This window comes from Polyodon spathula, chromosome 6 (assembly GCF_017654505.1).
Source record: "Polyodon spathula isolate WHYD16114869_AA chromosome 6, ASM1765450v1, whole genome shotgun sequence".
Classification (NCBI taxonomy): domain Eukaryota; kingdom Metazoa; phylum Chordata; class Actinopteri; order Acipenseriformes; family Polyodontidae; genus Polyodon; species Polyodon spathula.
Window position 1 is genome coordinate 64,477,063 of NC_054539.1, and position 20,119 is coordinate 64,497,181.

Here is a 20,119-nt window from a genome sequence, read left to right on the forward strand (position 1 = left end):
AAATTAAAAGAAACGCATGCAGAAACTATTGGCATAAACATAGTGCTGGCAGAATACGAAGTGCAGTTCCTAAAGCCTGGGTTTTGGAGACCATTACTGATCTCCTTGGGGAAGGCTGGTATCTTGAACTCATTCTGGGCAGATTTGTTTACTATAGGGCTTTGTCTGGTTTCCATTGTGGTTTATAAGATTATGAGAAACAACTTCAGTGTCACCTACTGTACATAGGGTATTGAGCCAACGTCATCAGATTACAAAAGCTCAAAAACGTACTTAGTGCTGAAGAAATGTAATAACAGTAATGACGGTAGAGTTGTGTATTACTATGTTAAACACACATTTAATTAGCAACAGGCATACTGAATATTACACATGATACTTAATTAGGAATCTTACTGAATTTCAGTTTTCATATCCCACATTATATTTTCAACTAAAATGTGTCTCACTCAAGCATGTAAAAATACTCATTTACACCAAGAAAATCCATGACTTTACATTCGTTAGATACAATTATATACGTAAAAAATTATAGTTTTAGTGTATTATGGGGCTGTCAGTTAATTACTGATACAGGTTAACCATCTTTATATGGTTTGAATTTACAGAATAGAATCATGTCTGCTTGTCTGACCACTCCCAAATGTTACCACCAATTTTTACCTGAAAACTTGGAAATATATATATATACACACACACACACACACACACATACACAGTGCCTATAGGAAGTATTTAACCTCATTGGACAATTTTCACAGTTTGTTGTGTTACAACCTGAAATCTTGATGCATTTAAATGGGATTTTTGTGCTTTGATTTACACAACCTACTCAACACTTTCAATGTGTGAAAAAACTTGTGGGTGAAAAAACAAATCAATTAAAAATAAAAACCTGAAAAGTCTTAATTCGATAAGTATTCACCCCCTTTGCTGTGACACTCCTAAATAAGCTCAGGTGCAACCAATTGCCTTCAGAATTCACACAGTAAGTTAAATGGAGTCCATCTGTGTGCAATAAAAGTGGTTCACATGATTTCAGATTAAATACACCTGTCTCTGTATTGTCCTGCAGTTGGCTAGTGCATTCGAAGCAAAGATACTACCATGAAGACCAAGGATAAAGTTGTGGAAAGGCACAGATCAGGGGAGGGGTATAACAAGATTGCAAAGGCATTGAATATCCCTTGAAGCACAGTCAAGTCGATCATTAAGAAGCGGAAGGTATACGGCACCACCCAGAATCTGCTTAGAGCAGGCCGTCCTCACAAACTGAACAGCCGGTTAAGAAGGGCATTGGACAGAGAAGCCACCAAGAGGTCAATGACAACTCTGAAAGACCTACAGTGTTCCATGGCTGAGATGGGAGAAACTATCAATGTGTCAACAATAGCTGAGGTGCTCCACAAATCTGGCCTGTATGGAAGAGTGGCAAGAAGAAAGCCATTTCTTTGAAAGAAGAAATCCATGTAAAATCCTGCTTGGAATTTGCAAAAAGGCATGTGGGAGACTCTGAAAAGATGTGGCAAAAGATTCTGTTGTCTGATAAAACAAAAATTGAACTATTTTGCCTCTGGCGCAAACCCACACAGCACATCACCCAGGTAACACCATCCCTACTGTGAAGCATGGTGGTGGCAGCATCATGCTATGGGGATGCTTTTCATCAGCAGGGACTGGGAAGCTAGTCAGGGTAGAGGGCAAAGTGGATGGAGCTAAATACAGGCAAATCCTTGAGGAAAACCTGCTTCAGTCTGCAAAAGACCAAAGACTGGGACGGAGATTCACCTTTCAGCAGGGCAATGACCCCAAGCACACAGCCAAAGCGATACTGGAGTGGCTTAAAAACAAGAAAGTTAATGTCCTAGAGTGGCCCGGTCAAAGCCCGGACTTGAATTCGATTGAGAATCTGTATCAAGACTTGAAGATTGCTGTCCATCAAAGATCCCCATCCAACTTGACAGAGCTTGAACAATTTTGCCAAGAAGAATGGACGTATATTGCATGATCCAGATGTGCAAACCTGGTAGAGACTTACCCCAAAAGACTCACAGCTGTAATTGTTGCTAAAGGTGGTTCAGGGGGGTGAATACTTATTTTACCAAGACATTTCAGTTTTTTTTTTATTTTTCATTAACGGTTGTTTCACAATAAGAATTCTCTTGCCGCTTCAAAGTGTTGAATAGGTTGTGTAAATCAAAAATCCCCTTTAAATGCATCAAGATTTCAGGTTGTAACACAACAAACTATGAAAACATGCAAGGGGGTTGAATGCTTACTGTAGGCAATGTGTGTGTGTGTGTATATATATATATATATATATATATATATATATATACACACACACATTAACACACACACACACAGTGTCGTGAAAAAGTATTTTCCCCCTGTCTGATTTTCTGACTAATATAAATCTGACTAACTTTGGCCCTTACCATCAGAGTGAAGTTGTCAGCACACAGATTCTAGAGGTACATTATACCACAATCAAAATAAATTCCTAAAGACCTCCGGAAGAAAGTGATGCCTATCAGTCTGGAAAGGGTTGCAAAGCCATTTCTAAGGCTCTGGGGCTTCACCAAACCACAGTCAGAGCCATATTGTCCAAATGGAGAAAGTTTGGGACAGTAGTGAATCTTCCCAGGAGTGGCCGTCCTGCCAAAATCTCTCTAAGAGATCATCCAGGAGGTCACAAAGAACCCTAGAACAACATCCAGGTTATCTGCAGGCCTCTCTTAACTTGGCTAAGGTCAGTGTTCATGACTCCACCATCAGAAAGACACTGGTCAGAATGGTTTTCATGGCAGATTAGTAAGGCGGAAACCACCGCTCACTAAGAAGAACATGAATGCTTGTCTCAAGTTTGCCAAAAAGCACCTGGGTGATCCTCAAGAGTTCTGGACAATATTCTATGGACATGGGCCCCGTTATGTCTGGCAAAAACCAAACACTGCATTCCACAGTAAGAACCTCATACCAACGGTCAAGCATGGTGGTGGTAGTGTCATGATTTGGGGATGCTTTGCTGCATCAGGACCTGGATGACTTGCCATCATTGAAGGAACCATGAATTCTGCTCTATATCAGAGAATTGTACAGGAGAATGTCAGGCCATCCGTCCATGAGCTGAAGCTGAAGCGCAGCTGGGTCATGCAGCAATGATCCGAAACACACAAGCAGGTCTACATCAGAATGATTGAAGAACAAGAAATTTAACGTTTTGGAATGGCCTAGTCAAAGTCTAGGCCTAAACCCCATTGACATCTTGTTGCAGGACCTGAAACGAGCAGTTTATGCTCGAAAACCCACAAATGTCACTGAGTTGAAGCAGTTCTGCATGAAGGAGTGGGCCAAAATTCCTCCCCGGCGCTGTGAGAGACTGATCAATAACTACAGGAAGGGTTTGTTTGCAGTTATTGCTGCTAAAGGTGGCATAACCAGTTATTGAGTCTAAGGGGGCGATTACTTTTTCACACAGGGGCATTGGGTGTTGCATAACTTTCTTTAATAAATAAAAGAAATAAGTATCAAAATTTTGTGTTATTTGTTCACTCAGGGTCCCTTTTATCTAATATTAGATTGTGTTTGAAGATTTGATAACATTCAGTGTCAAAAATATGCAAAAATGCAGAAAATAAGACAGGGGGCAAATACTTTTTCATGGCACTGTATATAAATGCCCTCTGGCAACTGTTGTAAAATAAAGGTTGGACTCGTAAAATCTATAGATCCGAGTTATTGAACATCCCTATATATCCACCATCTTTATTGTTGTCACTATTATTAGTAGTAATTGTAGAGGTAGTTGTAGTAGTAGTCTGATTTGAAGCTTATTACATCTCCAGCTGTCAGAAGACTGCTGGGCAATAGTAGTATAGTTGAACTGATATTTTCAACAAAATTATTTTATTATTGTACATTTATATATATATATATATACAACTTACTGCAATCTCAATTGTGTTTCTTTAAAAATTCCTTCTTTGATCCAAAAAAATTGATAATTAAACTATAATATTATTATTATTATATATTATTATTATTATTATATATTATTATATATATTATTATTATTATAAATACCTGTTGCTGGAAATGTTGCAATTATCGGCCTTAGTTTTACGAGCTATAGAATAGCAGGACCTCGATAATATTTTTGTTTGTTTGGTGAATCTCCACAAAACTTTGCTTTATGCATATATGAAAGCCTTCTTCTGTCACAGATTTGTGCCACAGAACAATTTGGTGAACAAAATGTAATTTATCATAAAAACAAACAAAACATTAAAAAAAAAAAAAAAAAATTAAAAGCCAGCAAAAGTGCACATTTTCCATTTAAGTGCTGGATGTGTAGACTGCATGTATGCTCTGGTTTATTTTTGCTTATTAATAAACCTATTTTTATGCAACTTACATAATCGGGAAAAAAAATGTCTCGGAGCTGCTAAATGCACCACCTGCAAGCCATCCAGGCATTGTCTTTCTCCTGGATGTCTTTGTAATTGTTCAATTTGCAGTCATAAAATAATGGATACTTGCTGCGGCTCATAAATTAACTTTGTCGTCCATGATTAACTTGTTTTGAGGCGTGACGTGTTTTGAGGCATGTGTTTGATGTATGTCAAGTGTGTTAACCTTGCTTCTGGTCAGTTTCATTCCACTCGCGCGATGAAAAAAACAAATAGAAACAGGTTCTATTTTAGAGATGCAAAATTTTCTCAAAGCGAAGTTGCTCGCATCGCTGGTGTGGATACTTTCCATTTGCAGTGACTTCTAAATTATTCACTCGCATTGCTCACGTCCAGTGTGGATGCAGCTTTAGAAGAAAAAATTATCATGTGCATTCCCTATTGTACCTTGCATACTGAGTCCGGAATCGAAACAAGTTCGATTTGATGCGATTTGGTGTGCGTTAAAAACGCCATTGGCCAATGAAAAACGACTGGGAAGACATGTGGATTGCTGCAGTTCTCTGAACAAAATAGAAAAACTAACTGTGTGTGTCACCAAACAAAAGTTCACCTATTACCATCAGTTCGGACACGACCTCTGGAGACCTCCATGACGTGACCCACCATCTGTTTCTTTATGATAAATCCAACAAAAGATTGCAAAGACTTTAAATAAAAAGAAAACATATGGAAAGACATTGCTGCTGATTGGCTGTGAATGATATGGATTATAAAACATGAAATTATAAACTGATAGCACATAAACGTGGATTTTGTGCACTATAGGTTATTACAACCATATACTTTCTATTTCAGTTGTAGTCGAGGAAGTAAAGAAACAATGGCCTAACCTGGAGACACATATCAGAGAAAGAAGTTTGGCAGGGCAAGAGCGGTCAGGGCTTAACAGTCAGAAAAGAGGGGCAGTACATGAAAGAGATGGAATTTCTGGCTCCATGCACAGAGAGTAGTAGAAGGTCATTGTTATAAAGTCTTTTCAGTAGGTTATTGCTAGCTTCCCAACTTTTAGATATATTTATTGCAGGAGAAAGTGTTTGAAAAATTAAATATTGGTCATATGGTTTCTGATGCTATGACAGCTGTGTTGTATAATATTTTATATTTTATTTTTTATGTATTGCCTAACTTCCATCAGCATTTGCTGATCATTAAGTTTATATTCATTAACATTTTTTGTGTTCAAAGTTATGTAAGAATTAACAACAGAATTGTATTTATTTGTTATTATAATACTGAAACTAGGTTTGTTTACTACAAAGCCTCCACTGCACATCAGCGCTCTGAAGTACGATATTAACTCATCTAGTGTGCAGTGGATTGATGCACGACTTTTTCAGATGACTGGTGCTAAATGACAGACTGGATCCAGTTTGCAATGGCCTTAAGTGGTGGTGACTGTATCATAGTTCCTTTATGTCTGTAGACATTTTAATTATTACAAAAAAAAAAAAAAAAAGATACTGTACCTTTAGTTTACAAACCAGCTTAACATAGCTAGTCAAAGCATTCACGTTTTTTAATATCCCAAATTGCATTGATGGCAAAAATATTTAACACATTTCAGAGATCCGATTGATTAGGCTATAATTCAGCACAGATTGGGAGTTTAGAAAACCACCTACTTCTGCCCTTGTTAACTGCAATCTTGCTGAGGCTGGAATAAATATCTTTGCTGCTGAAAACGGAGATGTCCTTGCTACATAGAGTACAGCACCTGCTGCACTGGTGTATCAAAACCATTACATCTCCCAGAGAAAAAGAACCATGGACGACGTACTGTATTGTTCCCAAATAAAATACACAAGCTACTGCAAGTTAAATTTGAACAATTTTGTATGCACATGGTAGGAAGTTATACTTGGTTAAGTTAGGTAAGCTTCCCCTTGAAAACCAATGCTTATTATAATTGCATTTCTAACTGAGCTTTTCTGGTAGTAATCTACTTTATGAGAGTAACAGCACATTTTTGTTAGGAGGGTATTTTTTGTTGTTGCCAAAGGAATTTCCCTTGTTGTAATTAACAAAAGACTTTTACAGAAAAGACTAGTCAGGTAGCTAGTCAGGCTTATGGGAGTGGTTTACAATGGGATCAGTAGCCTGCCTGTTGCAAACAGAGCATCATCTCACTGCTTCTCATGTCTAGACATGCTGGGGGCTCATTCCTCTGTAAGGGGTGGCAACAGTAATGACTGTAGTGTATACCCCAAAGTGAACCAATTCCCAGTTAGAAACATGTTGCTACAAGGCTGCCATCCTTAGGTTGCAATAAACTGGTAACTGTGTTTTTCATTTTTTATGTAAACGTTTCGACTGCAAACAGGTTTGTAGTATCGTGGAACAGTTCACTTATGTACTGTACAATGATTGGGAAATAGTATGCCCAGTAGAGATGGGTTACCTTTTAACTACAGCAGAATTCAGCAAATCCACAGGTATTAATTTATAATGAATGGGAATGGGACTTGCAGCAGCCATTCAGGGTGCAGGACATTTCCAGGCTTTTAATACACTTTATACCTCTTAAACACAACTAAATGATCACAGGTGTGTACCTGTATCACTCATAAGCGTTATATCTGTGGAACCACTTGTCTTATTGTGGTGGAACTTGCTGAGGACATTCATAGCACAAATAATTGGAGGTATATAATAAGTTGTCTGTATGTAGTTTATGTCACACTAACATTTTAACACGCCTAGATAACCGCTTATCTAGTTATGATAAAACATAAAAATGAGACCGATCGCTCTGACTTTATATTTACAGTTGTGGTGGTTCCTCTGTTCCTTGGACATTACCACTTTATGAACGGATGCTTCTGCAAATGTTTAATGGTTTTTGAAATAGGAAGTAAGAATCATATGTTTAAGCGCTCTTAACACTTGCCGTACAAGTTTCCCTATGGATAGCCTTACCGTTCCAACACATGCTGATTACACTAGAGGCTAATGGGTGTAACTGTCATTTCAACAAGGCAATTAGAAGAGACATAACCTTAGTTTAAGTCTACTGCAAGGTTCACCTTTTAATGTTAATGTTAATGAAATGATGACTATAAACTGGCTTTTGTGTTAGAGTGCATTAAGTGGCTAATACATTTTATTTCTTTACTTTTTTGTTTCATTATGTCTGTTGTCCTCCAGAAGGTAAGAGAAACTGTTGTATAAACCGTCTTAAAATAACTCTTCTTAACACACTTTAACTGCATGAATTTAAATTAAATGTCGCCCATCACTTAATAAATAGATGATGACAATGCGGCACTTGCAGTTCTGTAAGCTTCAAGAAAGAGCAATTCATTCGTAGAATGATTTTCAATGCATGGTGATGTCTGCCTTGGTAGCTTTAGGTTTTTTTTTTTTTTTTGCAAATTAAGAACATCTTCAGCTTGTGTCTGTAACTAGAGGCTGTCAGCAATTCTAACATGATCTAGCATGCTTAGCCACTTAGGATTTTGGAATTGAATCTTCAGGCATCAAAGCTACAACAAGTATGTGTCTTCTTCCTTTGTTTGAATCAAGGAATAATTGTACTGTTTTTGCAGACTGAGGTACAGTAACCTTTTTTCCCTCCCTTTCTTCAATGTAATTTTCCAGGGCTGTTTACTCAGGAGTGATGCTTGTGTGTGTTTCTGTAAGCCCAAAAATTCTACCATTTTACACACAAACAGATATGTTATTCTGACATGTTTACATTAGGAAGAAAAATCTAGCAGATTATTTGAACTACTGTATGTAACTAGACTCAAAGGGAAAGGATACATCTGAGTCCTGTGACTAGAGGAGAGGTGATATCGGGAAATCGAGAAGTAGAATGGAAAGAGATGCAGAGCAGTTTGCGCCTGATTCATTTAGTATAAAATAGCAGTTTCAGTGGAGTGTGCCGGGCAAAAACCAGCCTGGAGGGGGTTGAGTAGAGAATGTGTTAACGGAGAGCAGAGAGCTGGCGCGCAAGGGTTTTAGAGAGGAATGGGAGGAGGGAGACAGGACGGTAGTTCTGGAGGGATGAGGGATCCAGGGAGGGTTTTTTTTTTTAAGATGGGGGTGATGCAGGCTGGTTTGAAGGCAGAGGGGAAACAGCCAGAGAGCAGAGAGGTGTCGAGTAGAGAGGAGATGAAAGGGAGTAGAGCAGGGGCAACAGATCGGCATCTAATTTCCAAGGGATCCTGTAAAACAGCAGCGGTAGTACACAATAACAGCCAGCTAAATAAATAATTAGGGAAAATAATGAGTGCACATACACTTTCATTTCCCTTATGGGCTTGAAAATTATGATGCAGCACTTACAAAATGACTACTCCAAATAGTTATTAACACATTTATTTTTAAAGAAAAAACTCACCCAATAAAGATACCAAACAGAAATAAACTACTGAGACAATAAATTAATCTTAAACTGTTTATTATTTGTTTTAGAATTATTATTAGTGGGTTTTTTTTTTTTCCTTTCAGAAAAGAACATTGCACAAATGGCGATTTGGAGTAAAAACAACATGATTTTTACAGTACCAAAATGAAAACTGAGATCACTATAGTACAATTCAGTTACAGTTGATCATTTTTTAAGCATGCCATCAAAATAAGCCACTTACGTTTCTATATTATTTAACTAAGTACCGTACAGAACTGAGCCTTGTTGGTTGAATAATTTTTTAACGTCAGTGAAGGCTGCAGCTGTTGTCTAAAATTAGCCATGACAGTTCTTTAATCAGTACATGGTGCAGCTGTTTGTGAAATAATTGCAGGATGTTACAAACCGGGTTATGTTGTATAAAACCTAAATTTTGTGAAAAGAGCCTTTTAATACTGCTTTTTGCTTTTTATAGCACAACAATGTAAAGGGGGAAAAAGCAGGGTGAAAGAATCAAGTGAATTAAGATAATGTTCCAAATAACAGGAGAACCATTTTACACTATTTCTGTTTTGATTACCTAATGTATCCAATAATAATAACACAGACACACTGTAATAAGCACAGTAAATATACCCTTAAACTTGAATGCGGTATGCTTTCACAGATAAGAGGTACCTGTGCCTGTTCTGGTGTAATTGGGTTTCTTTCCTATTTCTAGTGGGACTTCCCCTCTGGCATGTTTAAATGCAATGCTACACACCAACTCCCGAGGAGAAGAGGGAATTTTCTACAAAGTACCCGGTCGTATGGGAGTATACACATTGAAGGTGAGTGTGAAATAATAAGGCTGTATGGGATGTGTTTGGCCTCTCTTTCAGATAAATCAGGCTATATTTTACATTAGTTAAGTGTATTTCTTTACTCTGAATCGGTTACCTATTACTCTGTTATTTACTTGGTAATGTAAGTACAGCGCTCTGTTACATACACTGTATACTACTGCACTTAAATACAGTATAAGCTATCTTGATTTCTGCATAATGAACGAGTTATAATTTAGTGTTTTATATTTTGCAGATCATTTCATGAAGTTAAATTATACTTTTTTCAACCTACATAACAGTAATATCCATTTAAACAAGGCATCCATCCTGACCAGCATGCCCAAGAAAATGGATTTGCTGCACAGAAATGAGAGATTTGTGTCTTTTTTTTTAAATCCATTAATTAGGTAGTAAAACTACATTGGGTGTTACTTGCTGCCCACTATGACAACTACGTTATATGATGAGAAATTACAGTTGTGGCTCAGCTGCGTATTGTTCTCTAAATGAGATAAAAAGGTGTTACATGTGTTAAAAAGGCTACTGCAGAAAGAGAAAAAAAGAGCTGTCTGTGAGTTATGTATCAAAGACTCGACTTGCAGCATTTGACTGGAACTTTCATCAGCTGTTAATGGTGAAGGAGGATAACATAGTTTATTAGTACATTGGCCTTCCACTTTTTTCAGCAAAATTATTTGGTACAATTTATAATTTGTATTCAGCATTTAGTTTTCCCATACCATCTATACAGTTTAAAACTGCAGCTACTGTATAGGTATCCATTCAGTCATTTAGTGATTTTTGACTGCTTGCTGCATCTTCTGTAATACGTAATGTCTTTCCTGAAGTTGTCCACAAGGATTCCAGTTAGAGTTACAGGATTAAACAGCCCTCTGGAGATGTCATGCATTCATTGTTTGGATCAGGGAATCATCATCTTCCTGTCAGAAGGTGTTCTGCATTGGGGAGAGTACAGGGTTCTTTGAAGTTGTGAAAACTTACTGTAGACTGACCCTCAAGTGTTCCAGAACACCTCAATGTAATGCATACACACAGCTTTAGCAAACGGCCATCATTTTCACCATGACCTGTGTTCATTGTAAACCAGTACATCACTTTGCAACAGAGTGAACCATGGTTTGATGGAACCACAACACCCACTGCTGCAGTAATTGTGGTTAATGGAAATTATTTCTTTACTGACTGTTAAAGGCAGTGGCAAAGATGAATCATGTTTAAAATTCTCAATACGGCATAGGCGTGCATATTATACTGATTCAACTGAAAATAAATTATTCTCCTATAAATAATTGTCAGCTTAATTAAGAATCAGTATCAATTTCCACAGTAATGAAGGTGCTCAGGCTTGTATTTGCCTCAAGATACTGTATACCAACTTGGTTTTCAGTAGCACATGGGTTTAGATGGTTTCATTGTATTATAGCTATTTGCTAACATTGCAGTGGTCACTCTTTTCAACCTGCAAGTATGTACTGTCTTCAGAATGCAATGAAATACACAAGATTCTTTGTTTAAAACAAAAAATGAAATGTTACTCAATAGTATCTCTGACATCCCTGTTATGTCTGACATCTCTTTATTGATTTTACAGGCACTGTCATAGCCATTGCAGAGTTCTTTATTGATCTTACTGGCACCATAATGGCAGTGCCTGAGATTTCCATTAGATGTACTAAGATGGGCCAGTCACAGCGGAAACATTTTGCATTTTCGTTGCGACAATTTACAAAGTATATATTTTGTCGTGTGTACTATATTATACTACTAGAAAATATGTTTGTGAAAAGAGCCGCAATATACTAATTTAAATATTTATTGCATCTTTGTGAGATCTCTAGCATTATACATTGCAAGAGTTGTGCGACTTTGTTTAAATAAATAGCAAGAGTTGAGTTGTGGTTTGCTGCAGCAGTGGGTGCCCGAAGGATAATGTCTATACATGCAAGAGTGAAGAATCAAAATAACATTGTTTTTGTTTAATGTAAAAGTCATCTGTATAATGCATTCTGTTCCATCTTACTTTTACCTATTGTAATACTGTGTGTATATATATATATATATATATATATATATATATATATATATATATATATATATATATATATATATATATATATATATAGAAAATAAAGGCAGTTTAATCCCATCAGATTATACAGTGGGGGCCCCCACCTTCACCTTGCTCCCAACACGTTGGGTGTTCGCCTCAAAAATGCATTGAGCACAACTGGCAAAGCATGGGAAAAAGCGGACTAGGAAATGCCAGCAACAATTGCCACTGTTTAAAACATGCTTTCAAAAGTTCTTAACAAATTGATGCAATTGTAAGTGTCGCAATTGCTGGCAGCTTTAGTACATCTCATTATAATATTTGAGAACCCTCATTTGCACTCTCGGTCCCCTTGTTGTGAATTTATGCAGGATCGCCCACAAGTACATATTCCTCTAAGGTTGGACCGCAAAGAAAAACTGCTGCCGCAAAGCATTCCCTAATAAGCTGCTAACAGCATTGCGCTTGTTCAGTACATTTCACCCTAGACTTCCGACTCATTCGCAACTGGTTTGCGACTATTGCGACAGGTGCAACACTATAGTGCATCTACCTCTTAGTGCTCTGTATACATTTTGCTGTCTGTACAATGACAGCATTGAGATCTCTATTGAATTTACTAGCATTTTGATTCTAGTTCTGCGTCATAATATTGGTTTTAACACTGCATAGAAAAAAGTGATTCACATTCACAAAACACAGTTTTATGTCCTACACTGTTTCCCCACAGTGCACATTATTCAGTAGAATTCTCTTAAATGACCATCTGGCTCTAACTATTATACTCGCATACAAAAGACTTCCTTTACTTTGAATGTTTGTCATTACAACCTGTGTGCCAGCCTAGCTTGATTGGTATCCACATGTTTTCCAAGATTACAGATGTTTATTTTGGCTGAAGTTTTGAATGGGAACTTTGTCAGAAGTGAAGTGTGTGGGTGAATTTTTTCTTAAAACCACCCACATTGTGCTGCTTTACAAGATAAATATGGAAGATATTCTATTGCTCTCATAAAGAAGAATAAAAACATGTTTTTGTATTTTTTGTTTTTGTTTGTTTTTGTAACCTTGCTTGATTTGCTTTATCTGGCTTAATAATTATAATAATAAATTACCAGCATTATAGTGTGACAGTAAGCCTTGACCTGGGTGATGTTAGCCAAATATATCTTACAATACTATCTGTTTAAAGCTTCAGGATGCCTTCCAAGGACGCTTTAGCAATCCTGTATTTTAATCTTAACGTGTGGCACGCTAATGCACAAGCATCAGAAGCTGCATCCACATCTATGTAGATAACTACAGCAATAACACAATGCAAGTAAACTGAGCACCCATTTTACTGCCTGATTAGATCAACCAAGATAATATTCGAATGGGAGTTTTTAATTGCAGCACCCCCGCCCCTTTAGTTGTTTGGGTATCACGTTAGTTTGCTAGTTCAGTAAAATAAAAATGTTTTGCATTCATTTGAGTAAAAAAATATATATTTTTTGTACACTTTTCTCCAAAAATGTATATGTATAAAACTATATATATATATATAGTTAAAATAATTGGACAAGTGTACAGTAAATATTACTATACTGTGTTACATTTTTGGAGAAAAGTGTTTTTGCCTTTTGGTCTGAGGGGTAGATGTACTCAAGTGTTGCGCCTGTCGCAGTAGTCACAAACCACTTGCAAACAAGTCGGAAGTGTAGGGTGAAATGTACTAAACAAGCTGTCACAAAGACGGCTGCAGTGGGTGACGTCAGACCAGAAACAGGAAATAAATGACAGAGAGAGGTGGAGTTTGGTGGAGCTGAGCGATTGGTCTCGCTCAGCATTTAATAAGTGTACAGACAGACAGAAAATAAAACGGTTGTAACAAACAAAAACAGGACACGGCACATTCGCCAAAATAAACAGACAAACAAAAACGGACTAAACAAAACACGGTGAGCAGATATTTTACTACTACTACTATTATTATTCGTATTACCTCTGTCTCCAATCCCGTTCTCCACTCACCGAACACACAACCCCGAGTGAGTGAAAACATGCTGCTTTTATGCAGCTGTACCAAGACTCGACTGCTAATCAGTCATTCAGTTGTAGTCATGGTACAACTGCACGTGAATTAATAAAGTGCAATTCCCCGTGCTCATATATTATTACTTTTTTCTTGCACGTGAAGTGCTGTGCAATCCTCGTAAAATTATACAAATATACATTTTAAACACTTGTGTTACACAGACCCGTTTATATCCCATGTACCAATGACTATACACCAACATTAACACACAACATATAATAGACACAGGGGCGGGCACTTTGCCACATAAGTGCAATACTGTTAGCGACTTATTAGGGAATGCTTTGCAGCAGCAGTTTTTCTTTGCCATTCAGCCTTAGATGAATATGCACTTATGGGCGTTCCTGTATAAATTCACAAAATGGGGGTGCAAATAGTGCAAATCAGGGTTCTCGTATATAATAATGAGATGTACTAAAGCTACGGGCAATGGCAACACTTACATTCTATCAATTTGTTAAGAACTTTTGAAACCACGTTTTAAACAGTTGCAATTGTTGCTGGTATTTCCCAGCACACTTTTTCTCTTGCATTGCCAGTTGTGCTCAACGCGTTTTTTAGGGGAACACCCAAGTACCTAATTTTCAGTAAAGGCAGCGTGTACTTACAAGCTTTGAAAACACATTTCTATGACATTTCTGGATTCCTCAACGTGTTGGGAGCAATAGATTGCACACATGTGCCACTAACCCTCTGAGCATCTGTATAGGACCATGAGCTATTTTGTGTTAATTGTCTAGGCTACTAAGTAGGCCAAGTTAAAAATAATAATACAAAAATAAAACCATAATTTAAAACAATGCTAAACATTTAGTTTCAATTTAAAATAATGTTTTATTCTCATTGTACACCAATGTGTACAATGCAGCAGAATGATTTATTCAGTGTTACCAGTAGCCTGCAGGCTAAAGTAAAAGAATACACCAGGTATTCATTTGATTTTACTGCAGTACTCTATATTGTATAGGCATACTGTACAGATTTATATTTTTACATAATGTAATGTGTAGCATACCCAAAACACATTTGTGTTATTTCAGAGCAATGATTTACATTTTAAATGCATTGAGCACTATAAATGTATTTGTGTGCAATTTTATTGTATTGTTTTTAAACCAGACACCTCGTTATGTCTGACAAACATGTCCAGTTTAGCAAGGGACTACTATATGAATATGAAAAGCTTTTAGGGGGTGAAGGTGGGGCCCCGCTATAGAATCTGATGGGATTAAACTGCCTTTCATATATATATATATATATATATATATATATATATATATATATATATATATATATATATATATATATATATAAAAACAAAATTAAAATTAAAATGGGTAAAAAGAACACAGAACAGGATGCATCATTTACATTTAACAAAAACAATGTTATTTTGATTCTTGCACCCTTGCATGTATAGACGTTATCTTTCGGGCACCCTCTGCTGCAGAAAATGACAACTGAACTCCCAGTATTTATTTGAACGATGTCGGACAACTCTAACAATAGAGATCTCACTAATAAGTGTATTGCAGCTCTTTTTATTAACACATTTTCTCTTAGTACAGATGTCAAAATGTACACTTTGCCAATTGTCTCAAGAGAAATGCAAATTGCAGTATGTTTGCACTGCGACTGGCCCATCTTAGTACATCTACCCCTGAGTTTGCTCTGACACCACATTGATGGCCCAAGACAGATTAGGTGGGACACCTCCGTACAGAACAGTGTGCTGTACAATAGGGGGTTCAGCTAGGGTTGCCAATTATCCAGTCTTAAGGGAATTTGTACCATGTATGGTCAGAACCACTGACCGGACAGTAAAAGCCTGGTTCTTGTGAATCTTGCATACTCACTGTTCATTGCCATTTGGGTATTTTCATTCTCGCTGAGCCAGTCCACTGTGCAAATGTTTTTTTTTTTGTTGTTTTTTTTAATTATTTTCAGTCCGTTAAGTTCGGGAACTACATTGAAATGTACTTTGTGTTATTTTGCCATTCAGTACCTAGCGGGATCCGATTACTGAGCATCTATTATTTAAAAACAATCACACACAGCACGCTCCCACCCCCACCCCCACCAACACTTTGCTTGCATTGCTGGTTTTGTCCAGTTTTGGAAAAATGGAAAGTTAGCAACCATAGGTTCAGCTGGACCGTGGCAAAGGGGAAAATCAGGTTTTCCTGAAACTAAACGCTCTGTACCTGGGGCTATTTATTAGATTTTGGTTAAAGCAGGAGAGTAGTGTATGACAAGAATCAAGGGTTTTGTTACCAACCTGATAATATATATCTGAATGAATGTTGGGTCCAAATTGGCTGGGGTTATGTCCAGAATATATCTGACAGATTACACTCGTCAGTAACATACTGTAACTAAGCAATGTCTGAAAACAGTTTCACATTCCTGCTATTTATTTTAGAAGGAAAAGAACCAGATATACAGTATATTGTGTGTCATGCATGAGTAATGTGGGCTGCTGTCCTTGTTTGGCAGAAGGACATATCAGACAGTGCAAAGGATTTGTCGGAGGAAGGCTCTGAAGATAGCAGCGACAATCATTCAGATTCACAGAGCACAGAGAACAACAATAACAGCAACAAAGACATGAAGAAGAGCAAGTGGAAACGAAAAGGTAAATGCTACAGCAATTCTCTTGGCTTCCTCTCGGTTGTATTGATATTGCCTAAAATAAGGTGGCATGCGTCCTTACATGTGGTTTTAAACTGCTCCAAAAAAAAAAACAACACTTAAACCTGCAAGACCAAAGATTTCTGCCTACTCTGCATTGCCTTTGGCTGGGAAGTATTACAGTACAGTTGCTGCTGCAGATCTATCTGGAGGAGGAGGGGGCTGTATTTTGGTACAGTATTTTTAGTTTCTAGTTTGCCATAGGTTTGCAATGGGGGTGCACGAAACCTCTCTTCATCTTATACTTAATTGCTATTGAAATCCGTACGTGTGATAAAATGTAAAATAGTACAGTCAACTGTTGTATCTATTTTCATGATACCTTCTTCTAAACTATTTTTTGTGCAGTTGGGGATATTTAGATATAATAATAACCTAATGACCACACTGTAGTCGAACCCTCCTATTTCCCAAATTAGTTTCTTATCAGGATAGAATCAAGGCCTGTGAAGGTGGAGCGAACAACCTTAGAGCACACTGGCATGTAACCGCCACATCTGTTGCTTGTATCCATATTAAAGCAACCTACTTGAGAAGAGCTGTTTAAACAGGTACTATGGATAATTATGTATTGGATGCTTAGGCATTCTGCTAGACATTTTCACAGGCTGGTTCAGAGCACAGTGAACATTTCTGCTGTAATCTCGTTTGGTTAATTCCCCTGCTGATGTATGGTACAAAATATATTTAATGATGTGTATGATAATATAACTTTAAAGTAATTTAAATTCGGCCCGTTCAGTAGAGTTATGAGCATCAACATCATGCATTTTTGTGTGTATGTAAAAGACCTTTGCTGGATGGTGGCAGTGTGGCAGGTTGCAGAAGCCCTGCCGGTGCACAGGTGTGTGTGTGTGTGTGGGGGGGGGGGTGGGGGGGTGGGTGTATTGGGTGGCAGGGAGGAAGTTAAAATCCTCCCTGCAAAAACACACGTGGGAATGTGGCTGGAGCCGTCAGTTGAATAACTGTTTAAACTAGCCACAGGTGTATTAATAACGTGATCACGGTGAAATGGTTGATTTATTAAATGTTGATGTTGGCGAGAGGTGAAGGATTGTCTGTGTTCTGTGCTGTCTCATCCTGTCTGTGTACGTTTTTGTGCAGCTTTTTGTTATTTTGTCAAAATGTGTTTTAAGTGTTTGTACAGTTTTTGTTTAGTTTATTTATGTATTAAAACATGCACACCAGCACTTGCCTTCTCTGCCTGCGAGTCTCTTCCTGGTTACTACAGCCTGACCAGAGACATCATCCTGTCACACGGATCTATTTCGATAAACTAAACCATGGCTGTATTTAGATGTTGTGATGTTCACAACAATTGAATATACCCTATAGTGAGTTCTCAGTTGCTATGATTCAAAAACAAGATCTCATGGTTCTTTGTATTTTGCTCTAACCTATTTATTGTGTCAGCACACATCCACAGAAACACCATCAGGCATGATATAAAAATGATATAAATTGCACCACTGCAGACAGCTGTTAAGGAAGCCATCAATTAGAGCAACACTTGCTGTAAGGCAGATTGAAGTAGGTTGACAAGGCAGTGTAAAGAATCCCAAGTTGAAGTATTGTACCCGCTCTCGGGATAACTAGTAGGCTTTACACCAAGTGGACATCATTAACTTTCTAAAAATGAATACAAATAAAACAATAATGACCAAGAAGAGTTATTGTGGCAATCTAACAGTTTATTTTAGCAAAGTTGCAGTTTGGGATGTCATTTCTTTCTCAAATGCACAATGAAACCGGAAGAATCTTTCAGATAACATCTGTGACCACTTCCTTATAAGCACAAATGTAAAGAGCCGTTTAAGAAAATATTAGCTTTACTTCAAAGTACCAGGGAATCCACTGGTTTTATTTGGGTAAGCCAACTGCGAGCAAGACGATACAATAATTACAAAACTAAATAAGCTTATTAGAAAATCCTGCCTTTCAGCAGTGAAACTGAGACCAGAAAAATGCTGAACAGACAACAGCTTCAAGATCAGCTGGCATGTAAGTTGCTTTAGAAGTTCTTCAAAATGGTTTCTTTTTTTAAAAAAACAATGAGGTAAATGACATGGTATAACCAGTTCAGAATATCTTAAGAAAGACAAATAGGAAACGCTAAATAAATAACAGCTGCGAAAATCTTAGATGGTTTCTACAGTATGCTAAAATCCTTGTAAATTAATTATGACACTTTTGCAGTATATATGGGTTTGATTATTAGTTTATATGTGACTTACAGTGCACTGGATATTCAGTTTGTTCTTGTAAGGAGGTCACCCAGTGACATTTTGAAACTAAAATGTCACACCATCAACTGAAGTTTCACTTTCTGGTTGAATTGAGATACTGTCATTCCGAGTGTTAGTATCTGAGAACCATTAGAAATATGATACTCTAAAAGCACAAGGTTAGGAAGCCTAGAACATTATCATATTGATGTTCAGCTCTTTGGTGATGGACAGCGAGATTAAGACTATGTAGTGTTTATAATGGGTGCTTTGTAGTCCCAATGGCTAGTAAATCGACATCATCTTTTTGGGCATTTTAGTCATGCCATGTACAGTTTGTGATATGCCTGCAAAAAAAGTGACAGAAATGAGCGGCTTGCTATGGGCCCAATTCATAAAAACATTCAGGGCTGTTTTAAGGACTGTAGGCTCTGTTCCCAAAATTTTAAAAGTTTTTTTTTTTTTTTTTTTTTTTTTTTTTTTTTTAATGCCCATTTTGACTAGTTAAATCATATAGCTTTCACTAGCTATTGTAATCAATGTGTACTGAACGCACACAACTTGTATTTATTCATTCAGTGTCTAGGGGTTCAGATGGGTATTTTATTGCACTTTATACATTTGATATTGTCTTTGATGGCAATGAAATCCACAGCAAAGGGGATATAGTGGAAGTGGTCTTGTGTACTTAAGTATGTAAGCATGTATGGACACTTCACACATTTCTGCATATATTTGAAGTATCATGAAACTTGATATTAACATTATATACATAAGTTATTGAAAATAACTATTCAACTTAATAGATCCAGTTTGCAGCATATTTAATATCTACTCTTTTGAGGGAAACTTCAGTGGGAATATTTTAAATGAATTGTATTTTTTTAATATAAAATAAGACTTTATAACTACATATAATATATTTGTACCTGTCAGACTTTGTAGCTGCATATAATATATCTGTACCTGTCAGATGCAGTTTTAGCAATTGAGATTTGCAATGCAGTAATACTGCAATTTAAAGCCTCGATGTAAAACATTTTCACTGCTATTATTCATCATTTAATTTACGTTTAATGGAACAACTGAGTGTGTGTGTGTGTGTGTGTGTGTGTGTGTGTGTGTGTGTGTGTGTGTGTGTGTGTGTGTGTGTGTGTGTGTGTGTATGTATGTATATATAAGTACATGTAAGTCTAGTGTGTAGTGGTAGTGAGATAAAGGAAGGAACTCAATCACTATAATTCCATCTCTCTCTTGGTAATACGTCTTTTAATATTACTTTACAAAAAATATGAAAAGAAATTACAAAGTAAAAATGTGATTGTTGTAACTAATTTGAGCCAACAAAAATGTTTTCTTCCGATACCTGATATTTTTTTGTTATGAGAAAATATGCCAATGC

At 37.0% G+C, this 20,119-nt stretch overlaps 1 protein-coding gene across 3 annotated transcripts in view; it reads left to right on the forward strand.

Annotated features, from left to right (window-relative positions):
- LOC121317466 (putative Polycomb group protein ASXL2) overlaps positions 1-20,119 on the forward strand; it is a 77,673-nt gene that overhangs the window by 31,731 nt on the left and 25,823 nt on the right. The window contains exons 3-5 of one of the 3 annotated variants that reach the window (XM_041253421.1): positions 5,429-5,431; positions 9,548-9,656; positions 16,298-16,436. In XM_041253421.1, the coding sequence (XP_041109355.1) occupies positions 5,429-5,431; positions 9,548-9,656; positions 16,298-16,436 (251 nt within the window). Of the gene's footprint in view, positions 1-5,428; positions 5,432-9,547; positions 9,657-16,297; positions 16,437-18,260; positions 18,494-20,119 lie in introns of those variants that run through there. The other 2 variants (XM_041253422.1, XM_041253423.1) reach the window with 2 other exon arrangements.